We start from the raw sequence: 25,564 nt of genomic DNA on the forward strand, positions 1-25,564 counted from the left end.
CCTCCCTCGCTCACTTCTCTCTCCCCCTCCCCACGGAGCCCGGGCCCACGTGACCTCAAGGCGGCCAATGGGTGAGCAGAGAGGGCGAGCTGGTCCCTGTGGCCGCCATTAAAGCGAAGGGAAAACCCGTGAATTCGGATTAAAGGGGGAAAAACACCGCCCGCTGGGCCCACAAAATGGGGGAGACTACGGCGTCCAGCCGGTGAGGCCGCAGGAGGGCAGACGTTAGGCCGGCTCGGCCCAGGGACGACACGAAGACAGGGCCAGAGAATGGTCTGAGCCCGCAGACGCCGCCACCACCTCCGCCGTTGAGGAGACTCTGGGCTTAGGGTTCATCGCCGCTGCCGGGCCGGGGGCCTGGGCTTCTCTCCCGGTTCTCGCCCTTCCCGCCCCTGTGTGGGCGCCTCCCCGCCCGGGAGAACCTTCCAGGGCTTGGGCTCTGCCGTCTCGGGCTCGTTTTTGATTATTTATTGTGTAATTTATTATTTTTCTTGTGGTAGGGGCACACATCCCCTCCGTCTCCCAGAGAAGGACGAGCGTCTGCGGGCTCCGCAGTCCGGCCCTCCAGGCGAGCGCGGCGCGGCCCTCCCGCCTCCGGCCCTCGGCCCCGGGCGGCTGGGTGCCGGCCGGGCGGCGGGGGCTGCTCGCGGCGGCGGCGGCGGCGGCGGGGGGGTGGGTGGGGAGGGCGGGCGGCCCGGCGGCCTCCTCTTCCACCGCCCCCCCAACTACTACCCCCCCCACGCCCTCCCCGGTGTCTGTGTTTCTCTCTCTGGTCGGAGGCGGCGGTAATGGCGGATGGTGGGTTGTGGTGCCGGCGGCGGCTGCTGTGAGGGACGATGAGTGCCTCCTTCGTGCCGAACGGGGCCAGCCTGGAAGATTGTCACTGTAACCTCTTCTGCCTGGTGAGTGCCGGGGCCGGCGGGCGCCGAGGGAGGGGGGCCGCGAGGTGCGCCCTTGGGCCGTGGGGGAGGGGGCCGGGTCTGGTCCAGATGCCCGAGTCCCCGGGCGAGGCCCAGCCGGATCCGGCGCCCTGCGAAGCTCCGCGGCCAACCCCGGGAGACGGCGTTCGCTCTCCCACGGTCCCGGGCTCTGTTTGGGGAGTGTTGGCATTTTTTCTCGTTTTCTTTCGGACTCTCCTCTTCACCGTAGTCTCGTCCTCAACTTGAGCTCCTTATCTGGCAGGACAGTAACCTTTCCCTCTGTCTTGGTTAACTGTTGCTTTTCTGCTTATTGGCCGTGTATCCCAGCTTCACACTTTCTATTATTGCCCCTGCTCCCCACCGCCTTTATGTCTCACCCTTTTAATTTGGTTTCCCCATGTAAACAGGACCCCAGAACTTATGCCTCAGAAACCTGTCTTCGTTTTACATTTTTTTTGTATGAGTCAAACTAACCCAAGGTTAGTTTCTTCCTTGGGTGACTTAAGATGTCTCTGTAAAAACCAGTAGGTGCCATTTCATATGTTTTCTTTTTAAACTTTGAAAACAGTTTGCCATTTTTGACAATTTCTAGCTATCTTACTTTTATTAGAACGTATTTTTTTTTGTGCGAGTGAAGGGGGCTGATGGACGAGGTGCTGTGGTTTTGCACTGTTTCTATATTTATTGTGTTTTGGTTGCTTTTTCAGAATGTTTTGAGCAGGCTGCTCCCTTGTTTGATTGAAATGAAAAGTCCAGAGAAGCTGGGTGTAGGGATGACTATTGTGTAGGTTAGCCCAGGTCTGGTAACATCCAGCAGTTAAGACTTTCAGAAGTACCAACTGTTGCAAATAACTTGGCCTGTGTGGGACAGTAGTTGAGCTTCATCAATGACTTTAAGTTTGGGTGACTTTATTTTTTCATTTTCTCCTTTGTGCTATGAGAAATATTAAGAGTATATGATAGGTAAGTGAGTTAAGTGGGCGGAGCACAACTAGTTGGCAAGTGTAAACTGCCAGTCATGTATCAGCAGTTTCATTTTTGGCACCTTATGCTTTGCTCCTTTAAGTTAGATTAAATTATTGAATTCCTCTTGAATTTCTTTCTGCATGCTAAATTGAGATCTTTCATACTCTCTCCTCTTCTACAGCATGTTTTTCTTTTCAATGTCCATTAATCAGCATCTCTTCACATATAATAAGACATACACCAGGTTTTGTATTCTATCTTATCCAACTCAGTCTATTTTTGGTACTTTTAGGATCAGGCTCTTTGAAGATAGACTAGCACAAATCTGACAGTTCTTTGTGAGCAGCTATTTGACTTTTCCGACAGGGGTATGTGTGAAGAATTAACATAGATTTTTTTCAGGACTTATTCAGATGTCTTTTCATTAGATACATTATTTCTGTAAATGTGGAATAAAAACCCATGATAGGGTCTTTAATAATTGATTTTCAGTTAAACGTTTGACACCAATGAGTAAATGTGACCATTTAGGACAGAGAAAAATGTACTCTGTTTGCATATTGAAGTGTGTGTCTATATTTAACTTCATTCAGTTTCTTTTTATTTCTACTTGGAGTACATATTTGCTTGCTATTCAGTGACATGGTGGTGTTAATTTTTAACTGTGTTCTCCCTAAAATTGTTGGTTATTGAATTATAAAGTCTTTTTTTTTTTGGTTCTAATTTGCATTCAGTAGCTCAAGCATACATTGAAAAATTGTAATGTCTTAATGAAATAGGAGACATCGTATGGAGTACTTTTGACTTTGAGTGAATATGCAATAATAAAACATTATGCTTTCTTTCCTTCAGGCTGACTTGACGGGAATTAAATGGAAAAAATATGTATGGCAAGGCCCAACTTCTGCCCCTATTCTGTTTCCTGTGACAGAAGAAGACCCCATTTTGAGCAGTTTTAGTCGCTGCCTTAAGGCAGATGTACTTGGTGTTTGGCGGCGAGATCAAAGACCTGGAAGAAGAGAATTGTGGATATTTTGGTGGGGTGAAGACCCCAATTTTGCTGACCTTATTCACCATGACTTATCAGGTGAAAGAAACTTTCCATTTCTAATTAATGATACGGCAACATTGTATACTTCTCCCAGAATATCATTTGTATTACAAATTAAGTTTGTTTTTGTGAGACACTTAGGAGGCCAGATAAAAATTGAGCTTCATGTTTTATTTCACCATGATTATTTTATTTTACTTAAATTATCCATGTTATAGCTGGGTTTTTTAGGCTTGAATGACTTTCTCCTTTTACCACCTCTTTTCTTAATTTCTCACTGGTAGTTAGGGTCCAAGGAAGGCATGCTACATTAATCTCAAAAAATGGAATCAGGAAACAGAGTTCCTAACAAAGTCATGTAATAGTTTTGAAGCCAGATGTAACTTTTGAGTCACTTCATCCACTGTCAAAGTTGAGTCTTTTGCATTAAATGGGCAGATGATTCTAAAAGTACTGGAAATGTAACTATCCTTGTGTTTGTGTGTGTGTATATGCGTGTTTTAAGGTATGTAAGTATTTTGTTATTGTCATTTGTGCTATTTGATTAACATATGAAGGCATATGTTAATTTAGTTATTTTTGGAAAGTGACTCATACTGTTCTGTCAAACATACTCAATAAGAGACAAGTGCCAACTTGTTTAGCTTTCGTAGGACATGGGATCATAATCTAAAAGGTTACACAAACAATTTTATTATGAGCAAATCAATGTGATTACTTCCTTATTTTCTTGACTTTTAGGACCAAATGCTACTTTAGAAAGAGAAACTATAGCTTTTCATAGTAATTACTGAAGCTTTAAACTGTCAAAGTCAGTATTAACTGAATCTTAGATAATAGGAATGTAAATGATTGGTTGTATGCTATAAGGTTCCGAAGACTTCAGTAAGATAGTTTGATAATGATTCTTGACAGATAAATTTAGGATTTCTAGATAATTTTTTTAAAGTTCTTGTTTGAAATTGAGTACTCTGAAGTTTTTGTTATTGTCCCTATGACCTATAGGATCTATTTTATTTCTGGATAGAATATATTCTAGGTGTCTGTATCTTGAACTGGTACTTAGTAAGACCAACATTTATGTAGGAATGTACGTGTTACATTTGTATGTTTTGATAATTGCTTTTCACATTCTAATGAACATATTCTCCCGTGTTAATTACTATTTTTGAGAGTGATTGCGTTTCTTCAAGAAAGCTTTCCAGCTTTTGTAGTTTTTCTAGTCCTTAGTTCTTTGTATTTAATGTAGTTCTAAATGTGTAAAATGATGTGTATATGTATATACATATACGTATACATGATGTATGTACATATAGTAGTTTTAGCAAGACAGTGCTTTCTAATCATGCCAAAAGCTAAGTCTGCCAGCCTCTATTTTCTTTCATTGACTTGGATATAGTATTTGAGTTATCACCTTACTAGAATGTTTGGAGACTGTATAACATTGTTGAAAAACTATAAACTATTGATAAAATATATTTGTTGATAAAACATAATTATCGATAAAACTATGATGCTGACTTAGGGGCTTTGGTCTTCTTAATAAAGTTGGCAGAGCATCTAAACAGACTAAACAGATCTTTTTTAAAGATTTCATGAAATACACTTTGTAGAATCAAAGATAATTTTAAGAGATATATAATGTTTTTTTTTCTTTTTTTCTTTTTAAGTAGAGATGGGGTCTTGCTATGTTGACCAGGCTGGTCTTGAACTCGTGAACTGAAGTGATCCTTCCATCTTAACCTCCCAAAGTGCTGGGATTACAAGTGTGAGCCCTTGCACCTGGCCTAGTTTTACCATAATAGAAATAATATTGTGAAAGTTAAAAGACTATTAAAGTTAGATGTGAGCTGCTTTGATGTATATTGTTAAAAGTCAGTTTTTTCTTCTAGGTTTTATGTTACCAGTCAGATATGTTTTCTCCACTGAAACTAGGTTACAGTCTTAAACGTTTTTCTCTAGTTTAGCTTTGATTTTTAGCATAATTTTCAAAAATCGTAGTTACTTGTACCTTTAAAATAGAGAGTGATCAGCTGGGCACAGTGGCTCACGCCTGTAGTCCCAACACTTTGGGAGGCTGAGGCAGGCAGATCGCAGGGTCAGGAGATAGAGACCATCCTGATCAACATGGTGAAACCGCGCCTCTACTAAAAATACAAAAATTAGCTGGGCATGGTGGCACGTGCCTGTAGTCCCAGCTACTCGGGAGGCCGAGGCAGGAGGTACACTTGATCCCGGCAGACGGGGGTTGCAGTGAGCTGAGATCTCGCCACTGCACTCCAGCCTGAGCAACACAGTAAGACTCTGTCTCAAAAAAAAAAAAAAAAGAAAAAGATAGTGATCTTGAACGTGAATGAAAGTAATTTTGGGGAGGTTGGTTTTTTTTTTTTTTTTTGAAACAGAGTCTCTGTCGCCAAGGTTGGAGTGCAGTGGTGCGATCTTGGCTCACTGCAGGCTCTGCCTCCTGGGTTCACGCCATTCTCCTGCCTCAGCTTCCTGAGTAGCTGGGACTGCAGGCGCCCGCCACCACGCCCGGCTAATTTTTTGTATTTTTAGTAGAGACAGGGTTTCACCGTGTTCCCCAGACTGGTCTCAAACTCCTGAGCACAGTCTGTCTACCCGCCTCGGCCTCCCAAAGTGCTAGGATTACAGGCGTGAGCCACCGTGCCGGGCGTAAATAACTTTTAAAAATTTATTAAAGTGAAGTGATTGAAATAGTAAACTGAAATACAATTAGGAGTGGTATGTGATCGTATTTATTGTTCCAAAGCTTGTCCTGTACTGTTTTAGTTTGCATAGTCAGTGGTATTTATATGTTTTAGCTTTTTTTTTAAATAAAACCTGTTCTTAAGAATGTTGTTAAATCAGACGTATCTTAAAGAATAATAAGATCTTTTCAGATGGAATATATTTGTCTTGCCCTTTTCTTTGCTCTGGGGACAGCGTCTGCCTCCCTCTTGGGGTAATTAGTCTGCCTCTGTCTCTCTAGCTAACCCCTTTTTCATTTCTTCCCATCTGTGGCACTCTATTTCCTTCTTTTAAGCTCCCCTGAGAAGAGAGCAGCTGGACAGTACAGGGTAGCATCAGCTGCTGGAGGCAGTCCAGAGTTCCAAGTGGAGGTGTAGCACTGAGGAAAGGGGTACCGGAAGGACCCAGGTGGTAACTAAAAAGCTGGTTAATTTAGCTTGAGCCTGCTCTTCACAGACAGTGTCCTTCTGTTTGGGTCAGCACACACCACATCTTGTTACTGAAGTGTTTTTGATTATGGTAATAATATTGCCCTCGTTTTTCTTGGTAGTGGGGGAAGAGGGAAATATTTCTTTTTTCAAAGATTAGAATTCTGTTTTTCTTAACTGGAATATTCAATAACAGAAATACAGAATTGCCTTTGTTTAACCTCCTTAGCTCCTTTGTGTCATGCAATGTATTTTAAAAAATTAACTAATGGGCCGGGCGCAGTGGCTCAAGCCTGTAATCCCAGCACTCTGGGAGGCCGAGACGGGCGGATCATGAGGTCAGGAGATCGAGACCATCCTGGCTAACATGGTGAAACCCCGTCTCTACTAAAAAATACAAAAAAAAACTAGCCGGGCGTGGTGGCAGGCGCCTGTAGTCGCAGCTACTCGGGAGGCTGAGGCAGGAGAATGGTGTGAACCCGGGAGGCGGAGCTTGCAGTGAGCTGAGATCCGGCCACTGCACTCCAGCCTGGGCGACAGAGCGAGACTCCGTCTCAAAAAAAAAAAAAAAAAAATTAACTAATGAACCAATATTGATACTTTATTATTAAGTAAAGTATATATTTGGATTTCTTTTTTTCTTTTTTTTTTTTTTTTTTGCCTAATATCCTTTTTCTTTCCTAGGATCTCATCTTAAGATACCCGTATTATATTGTCATGTCTCCTTAGGCTTTGCTAGACTGTGACAGTTTCTTAGACTTTCCTTGGTTTTGATGATTTCGACAGTTCTGAAGAGTCTGCTCAGATTCCATAGTGCATTTTAAATTTCAGTCTTTCTTATGTCACTTAGCATTTGTTTGGGTTACCTTCCTTTCAAGTTTAGCTGATGTGTAGAAATAGAATGTAAACTTATATTGCTAACTGGCAGAGATCCATTACAGCAAATCAAATCTGATTTAATACATACTTTAAACCCTCAGTTACTCATTTTGTAGCAGTAAGTCAATACTGTTGAGCAGAGTAATTTGCAGAGGCCGGGTGATTTTTGGATCAGGATTTGTGCTAACTAGTATTAGCCTAACTATAACATTTGGAAAGATATTTGTTCAAAAAAAAATGTCCTGAATTCCAAAGCCAAACATAGATGATTTTCTTACTTTTTGTTTTATCCTCTATAGGGTAATGATTAGTTGAATCGGTGTGGATATGTTTTGATACAAAAAGATTAGAAAATAAAACTCCTTTGGGGTTACAGCTTTTTTCTTTCTTTTTTTTTTTTTTCCTTTTTTTGGAGATGAAGTCTTGCTCTGTCGCCCAGGCTGGAGTATAGTGGGGCAATCTTGGCTCACTGCAACCTCTGCCTTCCAGGTTCAAGCGATTTTGCTTCATCCTCCCGAGTTGCTGGGACTGCAGGCATGTGCCTCCATGCCCGGCTAATTTTTGTATTTTTAGTAGAGATTTTAGTAGAGGTTTTGCCATGTTGGCCAGGCTGGTCTGGAACTCCTGGCCTCAGGTGATCTGCCTGCCTCAGCCTCCGAAAGTGCTGGGATTACAGGCATGAGCCACCATGCCCGGCCCCTTTTTAAAAAAAATTAAATTTTGTAGCTTTGTTTATGGTTGTGTGATAGTGGGTAAAAGAGGCATAAAATGGGTGATGGGAAAATCTTAGCTCAGTCCCTCTGGTCAAAAATCTCTATAGTGGGTAGGACTGGTACTTTTAAGTGTACTGTTAATTTGCTTCAGAGCAAGATTGTTTCATTTTCATTAATGTGTCTTGAAGGAGAGTTTTCTACATATTTTTATTCTGTGTTCTAACGTTTTTGGAATTCAATTGCTGTCATCATTGACTTTTATTCTTTCCCTTTAAATAAAAATAAAAGTAAAAACTGCGTCCTCTCCCGTTTGTCATCTTAAAAAAACATAGCAAGTTAGACTGTGATGAGACTCTTTGAGAAAACTGATACCTTGTGAACTAAAAAAACTCAGGGCTAAAAATATTTCTTCTTTTTCCTGGCTCCTGAGGTCTGTAAAGTAGATTTTAGTAACATGTTCAGATAGTTTTATTATACCAGAATTTTATCATAATGAATAGTGCTCAAACTAAGTGGACTATTGTTCTGAATTTAATTTTGGATGTTTTTATTGAAGGATATTAACTGAAGTGGACTTTAACCTTAAATGACAGATGTTAATCGGATTGACAGATAGATAAACAGCCAGGCATAGGAATCTAGTCCCAGCCAAACTAAAACATTGTTTTGTGCCCCAGGTAATCTAAAGAGAGTAATTCGTTTCTACTGTTGTAAAATTAACTTGTGATGTGGTCTGACTCTTCAAATTGGCTAGTCTCCTAGGTGACAACTTCATTTGCTGCATACTGTTCTTTTTGATCAAGTGTATTTTCTAAGTTTTCAAGTCAAACATAACATACTATGCTGTTCTTAAATCAGTTTTTCAAGTTTTGCCATAGATAATGATGCAGCCAACTTAAGGCTCTCAGTATATTTGTTGAATGTGTTATTAATGATTATTCAGGAGAAACACTGATCTAGCATTTAAACATTTTATTTCAGGAACTACAGGGTATTTTCTACCATGTTAATTTTTGAGCCATTCATTAGCATATGTTACATTTTAATAGTTTAGCAAAATTATATAGGAGAAGATTCGTTTTTTACCACTGTAGAGATATTTAAAGATGCCAGTTTTGAGAAAAATGTTGAGTGCATGGTGTATTTGCTTTTTTGGTTGTGATTTTTTTTCCCTATTGATGGAGAATTATTTTGATGACTTATCACATGCTTTGGCACTACTGTATTCTGTATGTTCAGGAAGAAAATACGGTAATCAAATTTAGCATTTGTGTTTTCTTCCAATAAATCATCCATGAAAATTTCAAGAAACACTGATGATTAAGAATTGTAATGCTGATAGTAACAGAAAAGTACTAAGAATGCAGAGTTGAAAACTTTGTTTTCTCTGGACATAGAGCTACAAGAGGAAAAATTTTTTTTTTTTGTAGAGATGGAGGTCTCACTTTGTCACAGCCTACAGTGCTTAATCATAGCTCATTGCAGCCTCCAACTCCTGGACTGAAGCAATCCTCCCACCTCAGCTTCCCCAGCAGCTGGGCCTACAGGCAGGTGCTACTATGCCCCACTAACTAAAAAAAAGTTTTTTGGAGTCAGGGTCTTCCTGTGTTGCCAGGCTAGTCTTGAATCCTAGCTTCAAGTGATCCTTCTGTCTTAGCTTCCCAAGTAGTTGGAATTACAGGCATGAGTCATTGCACCTGGCTAGAGGAGGAAACTATTTAATGGATTAAGCAGACTTTTTCTATTAGGCTCTGGTTAAGTTCAGAAGAGCTAGGTGTTCCCTTCTCCTTCCCCTCCCTATTATAAGCTGGTGTTGAGATTCAATAACTTGTTTCAATTAGTGTAAATAGTGGATATCACTATTCCTTGGGTGAGTTGGTTGTACCATTTCACTTTTCATATCTGAATACAACATGTAGAGAGTACTTTTATTAAGATTATTAGATTGTCAGCATATTAGAAGCTTGGCTCCGTAGGCTTCTTGTTTCTAAGTGATTCCCAAGAAAATCAAAAACCTTCAGACTTTTTATTGAGCATTATTAGGACTTATTCTCATTTTTCTCAGCAACAAAATATGAAATTATATTACTTTAGTGTAATGGTTGCTTAGTCACTTGCCATACAGATGAAGATATACTTCAGAGATATGTTGGGTTTAGAAAACCTCAACAGGTGGTCTCTACTTGTTTGTTTTATGCATAGCTCCCATTTAGTGTTAATGAGAATTTTGGGCATTGGGGACATAAGATGCCCACGCCCTTTGAAAGCATTAGAATAATGAGGGAGAGATGCTTGAAGATTAATACTGACTGCTTTTCTAAACCACATTCAATATTCCCTTTTTTTTTTTTTTTTGAGATAGAGTCTTGCTCTGTCACCAGGCTGGAATGCAGTGGCAGGATCTTGGTTCACTGCAACCTCTGCCACCCAGTTCAAGTGATTCTCCTGCCTCAGTCTCCCGGATAGCTGGGACTACGGGTGCATGCCACCTCGCCCAGCTAATTTTTGTGTTTTTAGTAGAGATGGGGTTTCGGTATGTTGGCCACGCTGGTCTTGAACTCCTGACCTCAGATGATCCGCCTGCCTTGACCTCCCAAAGTGCTAGGATTATAGGCATGAGCCACTGCACGTGGCCTCACATTAAATATTCTTAATTCATTTAACTGCAGGTTTAATTGAAATAGATTTTACAAAATAAAACCATACAATTTTCAGAATTTCATGTGAAAATTTATAAATTATTGTGTTTTAGCTTTTACTATTGCAAAGTTTTTTTTTTCTTCTTTTTTTTGAGTCAGAGTCTCGCTATGTCGCTCCCACAGTGGAGTGCAGTGGCGTGATCTCAGCTCACTGCAACTTCCGCCTTTCGGGCTCAAGTGATTCTCATGCCTCAGCCCCTTGAGTAGCTGGGACTACAGCTGTGCCATGCACGACTAATTTTTATATTTTTAGTAAAGATGGAGTTTTGCCATGTTGGCCAGGCTGGTCTCGAACTCCAGGCCTCAAGTGGTCTACTTGCCTCGGCCTCCTAAAGTGCTGGGATTACAGGCATAAGCCACCACACCTGGTCTAAGCCTCCCTGACAGCAGGCATGAGCCACCATACCTGTCCTCAGCCTCCCCGAAAGCAGATTTTTTTATTTACTGTTTTTGGGAAGAAGGCAAAGTCATTCTCTAGTTTTAAATGAATAATTTATTCGAAGTTTATAACAACTGTACAACTTTTGATACTTACAAATGGTAACTGTGTCTTGGGTCTTTGATGCTTTAAAACTTAGATAGAAAAAAGATGTTGGTAGTGGCTTCTTCCGTAGAACAAGTGTTGTAACTATCAGAAGGTAGTGATTTTTGAAATAAAAGGTAATAAAAATAAAAGATACTAAATTGATTATACAGAGGTGAAGAATTGGGAGATATTCCTAACATAATTCTGTTGGAATTAAGAACATGTATATTCTAGTAGTCATAAGTCTCATAATTTGAGGTAAAAGTCTTAATGTAGCTGTTTAATTTTGAAATGGTAGGACCTCATTAAATTGAAAGCAGATCAATTGAGAAAGATTATTTTCTCTTTTTTTTGTTATCAACTCACAAATATGCTTGTGATCTAGACGTTTAATTAATTAAAGTGAAGTCACTTTGTGCCACTTCTCTATTCTCCTAGTCTAATATTTTCTTTAATAAAGTGAAACCCTTTGCCCGGGTGCCGTGGCTCAAGACTGTAATCCCAGCACTTTGGGAGGCTGAGAGGGGCGGAACACGAGGTCAGGAGATTGAGACCATCCTGGCTAACACGGTGAAACCCCGTCTCTACTAAAAAACACAAAAAACTAGCCGGGTGAAGTGGCAGGTGCCTGTAGTCCCAGCTACTCGGGAGGCTGAGGCAGGAGAATGGTGTGAACCCGGGAGGTGGAGCTTGCAGTGAGCTGAGATCCGGCCACTGCCCTCCAGCCTGGGCGACAGAGCAAGACTCCGTCTCAAAAAAAATAAATAAAAATAAAGTGAAACCCATAAATGCTTTGGTTTTAAATGAAAGTAGATAACGGTGTCTTTGATATAATAGAATGTGAATTTTTCATATTTAATATTTATGATTAATATTAGACTTAAAAAATTCTTCTATTCCAATTCTGATATATTGTCATTTTCTAAAACTTACTCCACTTTTTTCCCCCTAAGCTTACCTTTTTTTTTTTTGAGACTGAATCTCACTCTGTCCCAGGCTGGAGTGCAGTGGCATGATCTTGGCTCACTGTAACCTCTCCCTCTCAGGTGATTCTCCCACCTCAGCCCCCCGGGTAGCTGGGATTACAGGGCTGCCCAATGACGCCTGGCTAATTTTTGTATTTTTAGTTGAGATGGGGTTTCACAATGTTGGCGAGGCTGGTCTTGAACTTCTGACCTCAGGTGATCCTCCTACCTCAGCCTCCCAAAGTGCTGGGATTACAGGCGTGAGCAACTGCGCCCAGCCTAAAGCTTATTTGAAATGAAATGAAATAAAATAAAATTAGTTGCTTTGAAAGAATTAGTTGTTTTTTTTAGGAAAAAAACATAAAATCAACTTTAATCTTTGTAGTAGCACAGAATTTCTAGTGCAGTTAAAGTCCACTGTCGTGCTTTTTAATTAGTGTTTGTTCTACCCATTTGTTGTATAAGTTGTGCATATAAACCATGTATAATTCTTAATACATGTCTTTGCTTTTATTCGAAAGCTCATATTGTGTCTATTTTTCTGTGGGTATAGTATATGCATTTTTGGTGTTGAATTGAGAGAGGTTTGTCTTTTATTTTTACTTTTACTTAAACATTGAACACAGATAACCCATATTTATAAAATGTTTATAAAGGTATATAGTCTATAGAAGGAGAGTTAATTATATTTAGACTAAGCAATTTAAAATCTTGTAATGAAAGTTAAAATGCTGAAGCAGTATCATTATTTGTAGCACGATTTATTAAATGCTTTGTGACAGATATGAAATGGATAGAGTATGAAAAAAATTTTTTCTGACCTACATCCAGACTTATCTCAAAATGACTGTGTTAATGTTTTTTTGGTAAATTAACTTGGAGTGATTAATAGATTTGCTGGCAAAATTGAAGCTGTGTAGTTAGTGAAGATAGCTATAATTTTATATGACAGAAGTGCCATTTACAATTTAAGTCTTTAAATTTTTAAATTTCTCCCCCAAGTGAAGGATCCTATACTGAATAATAATCATGGGAATAATTTGGTTGAAATGAGACCTAAGGTGGCTGATAGTGCACTGCTTGTTAGGCTCTGTGCCAACAGCTTCCTTTTTATTCATCACTTAGTGTTACAGTAGAGTCATGGATTAGAATGCTGATGGACATGAAATGTTTTGACTTTAATTATTAACTGGCTAATTTTTTTGGCAGGTTGAATGATTGGGGGAATTAGGACAAAGTAACAAGTGAGCCAGCTTAGAAATTGGTATCGTAGGTATAGAGTGCGTTTAATATTTTCCAGGTTATGCAAACAAGCGTCCTTTTCATTAATACAGGAACCAATTCAGTATGTTCATGATGTCATTAAATTTTATAAGGTGGAAAAATACTTTTCAGGTAATTTAATAGAATATATGGCACTTAGACCTTTTATTCTTTATGGAATAACTTTGAAACCTGCTAATGTCTAGAGATACATTGAAGTGATTGTAGCTTGATATTCTGGGATAAGCTAGTGTTGATGAATATAGAGTTTAAACTGCAACCTTTTTTACTTGGCTTTGAATAGATTATAGTGCCACTATTTTACTTACTGTTTCCTTCGTTTCTCTTTTAGAAGAAGAAGATGGAGTGTGGGAGAATGGACTTTCCTATGAATGCCGTACTCTGCTTTTCAAAGCAGTTCACAATCTATTGGAACGGTGTTTAATGAACAGGAATTTTGTACGTATTGGCAAGTGGTTTGTAAAGCCTTATGAAAAAGATGAAAAACCTATAAATAAAAGGTAAGCTATCTTAAATTCTGATGTGATATTTCTTTAGATTTGTTCCTTTTTGTGTCTTTACAGAGAATGTGGGATAAAACAAGCTAATATCATACAGACATATTCAGGAGGTTATCAGTGACAAAGTACTAGATGTAGTCAGGTTTTTTGTTTTTTTTTTTTAAACCACTTTACACTCTAAGAATTTTCTTACAGTAGGAATAAGCTATATTTTAATACAGTGGCTTAAATTTTAATTTGGGATGATAGACAAAATATAGGATGAAAGCAGATCCTTAGGCATGGAAGTGTATGCCCAGCACTCTGATATTAAAGTAACATTAACACCTGTTAAAGATAGTGATCTGTGAGTATGTTTTGGATTAAGTTAACCCTTCTTATTCCCAGTCTCTCAGTTCCCTTTAATTAAAGTAATTTAAATTTGTGTTTTCTTTTTTTTTTTTTTGAGACAGAGTCTCGCTCTGTCGCCCAGGCTGGAGTGCAGTGGCCAGATCTCAGCTCACTGCAAGCTCCGCCTCCCGGGTTTACGCCATTCTCCTGCCTCAGCCTCCCGAGTAGCTGGGACTACAGGCACCCGCCATCTCGCCCGGCTAGTTTTTTGTATTTTTTAGTAGAGACGGGGTTTCACCGTGTTAGCCAGGATGGTCTCGATCTCCTGACCTCGTGATCCGCCCGTCTCGGCCTCCCAAAGTGCTGAGATTACAGGCTTGAGCCACCGCGCCCGGCTAAATTTGTGTTTTCTGTGTAAGACCATTTACTCTTTGAGAGCTTATAATTTTCTTGAGCAATGAATTAAGCAAATTTATGACACTAATTGTTAGAGTAGTTGCAGATAGAGGCACAGAAGACTTATGATAGATACCTCCTGCTGTGCAATTAAAACCTTCAGGTTACTACACTTCTCTGTGATTTAGATAATATAAGGTATAGTCTGTCAAAAGATTTAAGTTCCCAGCAGTCATTGAGTTAGTGAGACTTCAAGAGAGATGAACCAGTGGCAACTAAGATGGGATGTGGGGAAGAGAAAATTAAAGGGAACTCACTAATTTTTCCTGAAAGGTGTAAGAGGATGTGAAGTGAACATTTGGTTGAGATTGTAATCATTTTGAGGTCTTTCATGTCATATATGTACATCTTTTTTCATGTGCACCTGGAGTTTTTTTTTTTTTTCTTCAAACTTTTTAGTTTTAGTAGACTGGATGAGTAGATAAGCCTGGATAAATAAAGGTGCTTTCATTTTTTTTCCTCTTTGAAAATTAACGTAAACCTTTATTGTTAACAAACCTTTATTGTTAACAAACCTTTATTGTTAACCTGTATAAGTTTGGAATGCATTCAGCTGAAAATGACAGAAGAACGTTAACTACTTGGCTTATGTAGGGATTGGTTTTTCTCAGTAGCAAGGAGTATGGAGGTAGATAGTTTAGTACTGCTATATCTGTTCAGTAATGTCATCAAGGATTCAAGGTTCCCCAGAGTTTTCTGCTGTGCCATCTTTACATCTTCATGGTCCTCCCATGTGTTACACCTGCAGACCTCACAGTGGATTCCAGGCAGGAAGAGAGGAAGGGAGGAAGTAAGAAAGTGTGGCACCTGAGTCAGAAAGTGAATTATTTTCTGGAAACTCTAGCTGACGTATCTTTGGCCATACTAAGAGAAACAGATATCTTTTATTTGGAAATAGCTGCTCTGAACAAAATCAAGTTTTTGTTAGTAAGAAGAAAGGGGTGATAGATAGATACCAAAGATCAAAGAAGTGGATATGGATATTGGGTAGGCAGTTAGCAATATCTGCCTTATTTATTTATTTATTTATTTAGAGACAGAGTCTCACTCTGTTGCCCAGGCTGGAGTGCAGTGGTGCAATCTCAGCCCACTGCAACCTCCGCTTCCCGGGTTCAAGTGATTCTCCTGCTCAGCCTCCCGAGTAGTTGGGATTACAGGCGTGTGCCACTACACCCAGCTAATTTTTGTATTTTTAGTAGAGACGAGGTTTCACCATGTTAGCCAGGCTGGTCTCAAACTCCTGACCTCGTGATCTGCCTGCCTCGGCCTCCCAAAGTGCTGGGATTACAGGCATGAGCCACTGCGCCTTTTTTTTTTTTTTTTTTTTTTAAAGAAAGAGTCTCAGTCTGTTGCCCAGGTGGGAGTGCAGTGGTGTGATCTTGGCTCACTGTCTCGGCTCACTGCAACCTCTGCCTCCTGGGTTCAAGTGATTCTCCCGCCTCAGCCTCCTGAGTTGAGTAGCTGGGATTACAGGCATCTGCCATCACACCCAGCTAATTTTTGTGTTTTTAGTAGAGACAGGGTTTCGCCATGTTGGCCAGGCTGGTCTTGAACTGACCTCAGATGATCCACCCACCTCGGCCTCCCAAAGTGCTGGGATTACAGGCGTGAGCCACTGTGCCCGGCCTATTTATGTATTTATTTTTAAGTTCTGGGATACATGTGCAGAACGTGCAGGTTTGTTAATTAGGTATACATGTGCCATGGTGGTTTACTGTACCTGTCAGCCCATCATCTGGATTTTAAGCCCAGTATGCATTAGGTATTTGTCTTGATGCTCTCCCTCCCCTTGCTCCCTATCCCCTGACAGGCCCCGGTCTGTGATGTTCCCCTCCCTGTATCCATGTGTTCTCATTGTTCAACTCCCACTTATGAGTGAGAACATGTGGTGTTTGGTTTTCTGTTCTTGTGTTAGTTTGCTGAGGATGATGATTTCCAGCTTCATCCATGTCCCTGTAAATGACATAAACTCATTCTTTTTTTTTTTTGAGACAAAGTCTTGCTCTGTCGCCCATAGTGGAGTGCAGTGGCACGATTTCAGCTCACTGCAACCTCCGCCTCCTGGGTTCAAGCAATTCTCCTGCCTCAGCCTCCCAAGTAGCTGGGATTATAGGCACCCGCCACCACGCCTGGCTAATTTTTGTATTTTTAGTAGAGATGGGATTTCACCATGTTAGCCAGACCGGTCTCGAACTCCTGACCTCGGGTAATCCGCCCACCTCGGCCTCCCAGAGTCCTGGGATTACAGGCATGAGCCACCATGCCCAGCCGAACTCATTCTTTTTTGTGGCTGCAGACCCCCATCTCTTTAAAAAAAAAAAAACAAAAAAAAAAACAGGTGGGCACAGTGGCACACACCTGTAGTCCCAGCCACTCTGAAGACTGAGATGAGAGGATCGCTTGAGCCCAGAATATTGAGGCTGCAGTGAGTTAGGATTGTGCTGTTGTACTCCAGCCTGGGCAACAGAGCAAGACCCTGTCTAAAAAAAAAAAAAAAAATTAAAAATATAACTTTTTTTTTGAGATAAGGTCTCTCACTTTGTCACCCAGGTTGGAGTGCAGTGGCACAGTCATGGCTCATTGCAGCCCAACCTCCCAGGCTCAAGTAATCCTCACACCTCAGCCTCCCGCATAGCTGGGACCACAGGTACATGCTACCACGGCTAGTTAATTTTTGTAGATTTTGTAGAGACAAGATGTCACCATGTTGCCTAGGCTGGTCTTGAACTCCTGAGCTCAAGCTACCCACTTTCTTCAGCCTTGCAAAGTGCTAGGATTATAGGCATGAGCCAATGCACCTGGCCGAAAATACGACCTTTTTTTTTTGTTTTTTTGAGACAGAGTCTCACTCTGTCACCCAAGCTGGAATGTAGTGGCGTGATCTTGGCTCAGTGCAAGCTCAGCCTCCCGGGTTCACGCCATTCTCCTGCCTCAGCCTCTTGAGTAGCTGGGACTACAGGCATCAGCTACCACGCCCGGCTAATTTTAGTATTTTTAGTAGAGACAGGGTTTCACTGTGTCTCGATCTCCTGACCTCATGATCTGCCCGCCTTGGCCTCCCAAAGTGCTGGCTTAACAGGCTTGAGCCACCGTGCCTGGCCCAAAAATAAAACTTTTAACTGGAGATTTTCATGAATCCAACAGATTCTGCTTGTTATTTAACCATGTAATTGAGCACCAGTGTTTTTCCATGGGCTGACCCATTTAGGAGGGGAACTAAATTAAGATTGTATTTTATTAGTGAAGTGTTACCAGAAATAGTGTATGCTCTTTCGAGTTACTCTTGAACCATAGTTGTGGTATAAAAACTGACTTTATTCTGGAAAGATAAATGCTGGTCCTCAAATCTCTTTTTTGCAGGAACTTTCTTACCCTTTTTCCTTCTATGGAATAGCAAGTAGAAAAACCAAGCAACTAAGTCTGTCTTTGAGTTATGATATGGGACTTCTTTTCTGTTGAATTCAGTGGAATGATATAGGGAAGGTAGATAAAGATTAATTATAAATTAATGCGTCTCTAGACCATTCTGAAACATAAGTATCATATAGACTGTTTTTGTTTACTAATCAATTCACTTTTGGTATAAGTATTCTGAAAAAAGAACAAGAGTTGTAAAGAAAGAAAATTTATGCTGTGAAACTAGTTTGACCTGAACAAAGGAGAAAATAATATTCCTTACCTTTTTATCTTCTTTCTTTCTTTAAAATTTTTAAATAAAAATTCTCATTTTCTGATAATCTGGACCTACATGTGATGTAGTTGTCTGTTGAACAGTCTTTAGGGACTGAAAGAGAGGAAATGGAATCAAATTCTAGGGATATAGCTAGGTTACCTGTAAAGAATCCCACAAGTATAAGAGTAACCACAGGAACAAACCAGTCTTCAGTTAATTGGTTAAAAGAGTGATGACCAGTGTTTTCTTGAATAGTTTAGGTGTTTTCCTACATTGCTGGGGACTGGATCACATGGCAGACATTGAGTTTTCTAGTGAGCCCACAAGTAAATGGGTTGTAATAAGTACCATTGACTTAATGTAGGTTTTAGAGTCTTCTATAAAAGATATTCTGAACTTGTGATGTTTGAGAGTGCATTTGAATAAGATTATCTTGAATAAGAACTTTTTTTTTCCCTTTTTTTAAATAGAGACAGGGTCTTGCTTTGTGCCCAAGATGGATTGCAGTAGCGCAATCATAACTCATTGCAGCCACAAACTTCCAGGCCTAATTGGTTCTCCTACTTCAGCCTCCAGAGTAGCTGGGATTACAGGCACACACCACCCACGCCTGGCCAAGGACTTTCTTAAGATTGTGTTTGGTTAAGCTTTTTGTCATGTTGAATCTGTTGTAGCCATTTAGCTGAGTGTGCAGTAAAGTTTATTTAGCAAAAGTTTTAAATGCTTCTAGGACGATATACACAATAGAAAGATACTAGTAAAGAATTATTTTTTTAGACAGCTAGTTCAGTATCTTACGTATATATTGACATAGGAGGTTTTGTTAAGTGGCAGATGAGATTGTATAGGAGGGAAATACATTAATAGGGAGCATGTTTGATTTTAATATATACTTTAATCTTACCCCATTCCCTCAACTATATGTAATTGATTTCTATGGAAAAAATGTGTTGTTAAATCTTTTTTGATGTATTTATGTAAAATAGTTACCTTTAACTCCAATTTTAAAAGGCAATATAGGGTAGACGTGGTGGCTCACGCCTGTAATACCAGCACTTTGGGAGGCTGAGGCAGGCAACTCATGAGGTCAGGAGTTAGAGACCAGCCTGATCAACATGGTTAAACCCTGTCTCTACTAAAAATACAAAAATGAGCCAGGTGTGGTGGCACATGGCTGTAATCCCAGCTACTTGAGAGGCTGAGGCGGAGAATCACTTGAACCCAGGAGGTGGAGGTTGCAGTGAGCAGAGATTGCGCCACTGTACTCCAGCCTGGGTGACAAGAGTGAAACTCCGTCTCAAAAAAAAGGCAATATAGAGTATTACATGTTATATATATGTGTCTGTATTACATTATGTGTATACATATTGACATACAATAGGATATAATAAATTCTTGCTGGATATAACATAAAATAGGATTAAATGTTTGGTTCAATATGTTCTAAGCCTTTGTATTAGAATAATTAGAGCCCTGGAATTAATTAGTAGTAAAGAACTTTGTCCACAGAGAGTGATAAAGTTTTGATTTTGTGGGATAAAGCAGTAAAAGTTCACAGGAAGGAAAGGATGGCTATTGTTAATGGCTATTGTATTGGGCAGTGTAGATCTAGAACATTTTCATCATTGCAGAAAGTTATTTTTTCGGGTGGTATTGCTTATACAAGAACCTTTATATTTATAATTAAAACGGTACTTTTGGTACTTCAATAAAGAAAATCAAATTTTTTTAAGGAAGTAAATGAAAGAATATGCTTTAAATTTCACCCATAAAGCTATGTTTATTTTCTGCCATATGTATGGCTTTTACATTATCTCATGATCTCCAAAACTGATTAAAAATAGGCACCATGAGATGTAAGTCTCCACTGGAAATGTTTTATTAACTATTAGTAGCATTAGGATGTCCTTTGGTTGGGTTTCTCACTGTCTCTGAAAAGGCAAATTTCTAGAGAAGCTAGGAGCTATTGCTATTAGGTTTTTTTTATGGACTCATTTCCTCTCTTCCTGTCATCTAATGTAGTACTGTCCAGTAGAAGTATAATGTGAGCCACATATGTAATTTAAAATTTTCTTCTAGGCACATTTAAAAAGTTAAAAAAACTAAATGTATAGGCAAAATTAATTGTAATATATTTTTAAATTTAGTATGTCCAAAATATCATTTCAGCATATAATTAAATATACAGAAGGTATTAATGAAATAGTTTACTTTTTGTGCTGTCTTTGAAATTAGGTTTGTGTACTATGCTTAGAGTATATCTCAGTTTGGATTTTAAGTCACCAGTAGTTATATGTGTGTATTGGCTGTTGTATTTACAACACAGTTCTAGGGCTTTAAGCCTAGTTGAACTTGGTAGTGTTTGTTGGTGAAAGGTACCTTCTCTGTTGGTCAGTGAACCCTTCTGGAATTGTATGCTAAATTGTGAGTATGCTCTAGAATCTCAAAGGCAAGAAGAATCTCATACCTTGTATCAGTCAGGGTACCAACTCTCTGCTAAATTAGGTGTAGTTACTTCAGCAGACTGGATGTGCCTTTTTATTGTTTTCCCTGTAGCCTACCTATGATGTTTTGTCCTTAATGTCTGTCATCAAGATGATTATGTATCATTTCTGAAGTCTTAAGTGATGATGTCACTAGAATTTGCGTGGTCAGTTTTCTACATTTTCATGCTTTCTAGAACATTTATGAGAAAAATTAAATGCTAAGAAAGACTTTTCTTTCTCCTATTTTTCCTCGTTGAGATTTTCTTACCATAATTTTTCTTTCTTTCTTTTTTTTTTTGGAGACAGGGTCTTGCTTTGTCTCCTAGGCCAGAGTGCAATCTTAACTCACTGCACCCTCTACCTCCCAGGCACAAACAATTCTCTTGCCTTAGCCTCCCACGTAGTCGGGACTTTCAGGAGTGCGCCACCACACCTGACTAAGTTTTGTAATTTGGGTAGAGATGGGGTTTCTCTGTTGGCCATGTTGACTAGGCTGTTCTCTAACTCCTGGCCTCAAGTGATCCTCCAGCCTCAGCCTCCCAAAGTGCTGGGATGACAGGTGTGAGCCACCATGCCCAGCCTTTCTTACCATAATTTCTTTATATGATTCTTTTTTTTTTTTTTTTTTTTGAGATGGAGTCTCGCTCTGTCTCCCGGGCTGGAGTGCAGTGGCTGGATCTCAGCTCACTGCAAGCTCCGCCTCCCGGGTTCACGCCATTCTCCTGCCTCAGCCTCCCGAGTAGCTGGGACTACAGGCGCCCATCACCTCGCCCGGCTAGTTTTTTGTCTTTTTTTAGTAGAGACGGGGTTTCACCGTGTTAGCCAGGATGGTCTCGATCTCCTGACCTCGTGATCTGCCCGTCTTGGCCTCCCAAAGTGCTGGGATTACAGGCTTGAGCCACCGCGCCCGGCCTCGATCTCTTGACGTTGTGATCCGCCCGCCTCGGCTTCCCAAAGTGGTGGGATTACAGGCCTGAGCCACCACGCCCGGCCACTTTCTAAGTATTATTTGCCTTATAATGTAAGTAATATGTTCACTGAGCGAGCAGAAATATGTACAGGATTTACAGGTAAGATGTTAACTTCTGGAGTTTAGTATGGATCTTTTGTTCATGGAGCTATGTTAATAATACCTGATACTGGTATTATACCTTTAAATTTAAGAATTTAAAACAGGCCGGGTGTGGTGGCTCAAGCCTGTAATCCCAGCACTTTGGGAGGCCGAGACGGACGGATCACAAGGTCAGGAGATCGAGACCATCCTGACTAACACGGTGAAACCCCGTTTCTACTAAAAAATACAAAAAACTAGCCGGGCGAGGTGGCGGGCGCCTGTAGTCCCACCTACTCGGGAGGCTGAGGCAGGAGAATGGTGTAAACCCGGGAGGCGGAGCTTGTAGTGAGCTGAGATCTGGCCATTGCACTCCAGCCTGGGTGACAGAGCCAGACTCCGTCTCAAAAAAAAAAAAAAAAAAGAACTCTTGCTGGGCGCGGTGGCTCACACCTGTAATCCCAGCTCTCAGGGAGGCAGAGGCGGGAGGATAGCTTGAGCCCAGGAGTTGGAGACCTGCCTGGTTAATATAGCGAGACCCCAGTCTCCACAAAAAGGGAAAAAAAAAAAAAAAAGACAAAAAAAAAAATTTAAAACAGTTACTCTGAAGGCTGTGGAAATACAAATAAATGATTCCCAAACTTGTCTGGATGTGGGAATCACCTGGAGAGCTTACAAAAAATTATTGATGCTTATGTCTTAACCTGGGCTGTAATCTAGGCTTTGGAATTTTTAGAGGATCCTAAAAATGTAAGACAAGTTTAGAAACTTTTGAATTCACGGAATAAAAATAATCTCAGAATTAAGACGGCTAGGGGAGGCTGGGCACAGTGGCTCACGCTTGTAATCCCTGCACTTTGAGAGGCCAAGACAGGAGGATTGCTTAAGCTCAAGAGTTCAAGACCAGCCTGGACAACATAGTGAGACCTCATCTCTACAAAATATAAATTAAAAAAATTATCTGGGCATAGTGGCTCACACCTATAGTCCCACTTACTTGGTTGGCTGAGGCAGGAAGATTGCTTGAGCTCAGGATGTGGAAGCTGCAGTGAATTCTGATCACGCCACTGCACTCCAGCCTGAGTGACAGACCAAGGCCCTGTCTCAAAGGAAAAAAAAGATGAATACAGTTTCTTTTTATTGTGGTAAAATGTACATAACGTAAAACTTAATAATTTTTTGGTGTACAGTTCAGTGGCATTAAGTACGTTCACATTGTTAACCATCACCACTATCTATCTGCAGAACTTTTTTATCATCTGAAACTGAAAGTCTACTCATAAAAGAGTGGTAGCTCTTCAATTCTTCTTTTCTTGAGCTTCGTGTAACCACCATTCTACTTTGTCTAGAAACTTGACTGTTGTAGGTACCTCATATGAGTGGAATCATGTAGTATTTGTCCTTTTTTGTCTGGGTTATTTCAGTTAGCATAAAATCTTCAAGATTCATTTACGAAGCATGTGACAGAACTTCCCTTATTTTTAAGGCTGAATAATATTCCATTGTATGTATATACCACATTTTGTTTATGTATTAATCTGTAAATGGTATTTGGGTTGTTTTCACCTTTTGGTTATTGTGAATAATGCTGCTATAAACATTGGTCTGCACATCTCTCATCAAGTCCCTGTTTTAATTTAAGTTCCTTTGGGTGTATACCCAGAAGTGGAATTGCTGGATCATATGGTAATTCGAAGTATAATTTTTGGAGGAATTTCCATACTGCTTTCCATAGTGGCTGCACTATTTTACATTCCCAAAGGCAATGCAGAGGTGTGCCATTTTCTCCACATCCTCATCAACACTTGTTATTTCCTGTTTTTTTTTAAAGCTATTTTTATGGGTGTGAAGTGGTATCTTACTGTGTTTTCAGTTTGCATTTCCCTAATGATTAGTGATGTGTTGAGCATGTTACGTGTTTATCGGCCATTTGTATGTTGTTTTTGGAGAAATGACGGTTGAAGTCTTTTGCCCATTTTTTTAATTGGTTGATAGGGTGTTTAGAGTTTGAAGTCAGCATTCCCTTTACTAGTATTACGATTTTAACACAAGCCATTTAACCTCTTTGTACCTCAGATTCTCTACTCGCGAATGGGATATCATTTTTCTGTAGCTTCTTAATACAAATGCTAGAAATAGGTTTGATGTGGCACTGCCTAATCTAGCATACGTATGGAATTGTTTCTGTTAGAGCAGCTAGCTTTAATCTATAAGCATGTCTTCATTTTCTGTTTTAGAAATAATCTTTTGATTAATTTCAGTACTTAATTTGAGGAACATTTTTTTCCACAATGGAAGATTGTTCAAGTTTCATTTATAAAATTCTGCCTCATTCATAACTTTTTGTTTTAGATATTGCAGTGTAAGCTCATGGAGAGCAAGTGTTCTCTGCAGTCCTTTATAGTAGCTAATAATACTTTGGATTCTTATTGTAGTGATATGTTTTTGTTTTAACTCTACTTTTCTGAGTGTTAAATACCAAAAATGTTTGATGGGATGATATGAATAACATTTCTCCTTGGAAAAAAAGCACAACCGAATTCACTGTGTTGGTATTTTCTAATTGTTTTATAATATTCTCTGACTAGAATGTTACCTTTAATAGAAGGATTTCAGAGATTTGGGTGTGGTGGTGTACACCTGTAGTTCCAGCTACTTAAGAGGCTGCAGCAGGAGGATCACTTGAGGTCAGGAGTTTGAGGCTGTAGTGCCTCACGACTGTGCCAGTGAAAAGCCACTGCACTCCTGCCTGGGTAACATAGGGAGACCACCATCTGTTTAAAAAATTTCAGGCCGGCACAGTGGCTCACGCCTGTAATCTCAGCACTTTGGAGTGCCAAGGTGGGCGAATCACCTGAGGTCAGGAGTTCAAGACCAGTCTGGCCAATGCATGGTGAAACCCCATCTCTAGTTAAAAAATAAAATACAAAAAAACTAGCCGGACGCAGTGGCAGGTACCTGTCATCCCAGCTACTTGGGAATCTGAGGCAGGAGAATTGCTTGAACCCAGGAGGCGGAGGTTGCAGTGAGCCAAGATCATGCCATTGCACTCCAGCCTTGGTGACAAGAGTGAAATGGTCTCAAAAAAAAAAAAAAAAAATCTCTGCTGGGTGCAGTGGCTCATGCCTGTAATTATAGCACTTTGGGAGGCTGAGGTGGGCAGATCACTTGAGGGTCAGGAGTTTGAGACTAGTCTGGCCAACATGGTAAAACCCTGTCTCTACTAAAAATACAAAAATTAGCTGGGCATGATCATGGGCGCCTGTAATCCCAGCTACTCAGGAGGCAGAGGCAGAAGAATCACTTGAACCTGGGAAGCAGAGGCTGCAGTGAGCCAAGGTTGTATCACTGCACTCCATCCTGGGCAACAGAGCAAGTCTCTGTCTCAAAAAAAAAAAAAAAATCTCAAATTGTACCACACATTTAGCATATTGTTTCCCTCCAGTATCACATACAAACTTGGGTTTATTTTAAACCATTGTCTGTTACAATAAGATCAGACTATTGTATACTGGGATTATATGCTAGCAGTATAGGAGGTAGTGATTTTTCTTTGATTATAGACCGCTAGGCTGGGATTAAGTGTTGTTAGTAAATAGGGTAGTGGCAGATGTACAGTGGGAGCTGAGACCATTGGTTACATGTTTTGTATTTTGGTATATTGGATTGCTACAAAGACTCCTTGGAGACAAGTTTATCCCTTTACATCAAGAAGCCAAATTTTATTTTCTTATTTGAAAGATAAAATGGGGCCAGATGAAGTTAGCTCATGCTTGTAATCTCAGCACTTTGGGAAGCCAAGGTGGGGGATTGCTTGAGGCCAGGAGTTTGAGGCCAACCTGGGCAACATAGTGAGCCCCCGCCCCTGCCATCTCTAGCGAAAAAAAAA

General features: G+C 40.2%; 1 protein-coding gene across 1 annotated transcript in view; it reads left to right on the forward strand.

Moving 5' to 3' along the window:
• Positions 1-759: 759 nt before the first annotated feature.
• The window catches only part of MED13 (mediator complex subunit 13), a 127,377-nt gene continuing 102,572 nt past the window's right edge, over positions 760-25,564 (forward strand). The window contains exons 1-3 of the mRNA XM_033183742.1: positions 760-902; positions 2,739-2,973; positions 13,511-13,679. Coding sequence (XP_033039633.1) covers positions 837-902; positions 2,739-2,973; positions 13,511-13,679 — 470 coding nt within the window. The 5' untranslated portion in view covers positions 760-836. The remainder of the gene's footprint in view (positions 903-2,738; positions 2,974-13,510; positions 13,680-25,564) is intronic.

Source organism: Trachypithecus francoisi, unplaced genomic scaffold (assembly GCF_009764315.1).
Source record: "Trachypithecus francoisi isolate TF-2019V2 unplaced genomic scaffold, Tfra_2.0 Lachesis_group20, whole genome shotgun sequence".
NCBI lineage: Eukaryota > Metazoa > Chordata > Mammalia > Primates > Cercopithecidae > Trachypithecus > Trachypithecus francoisi.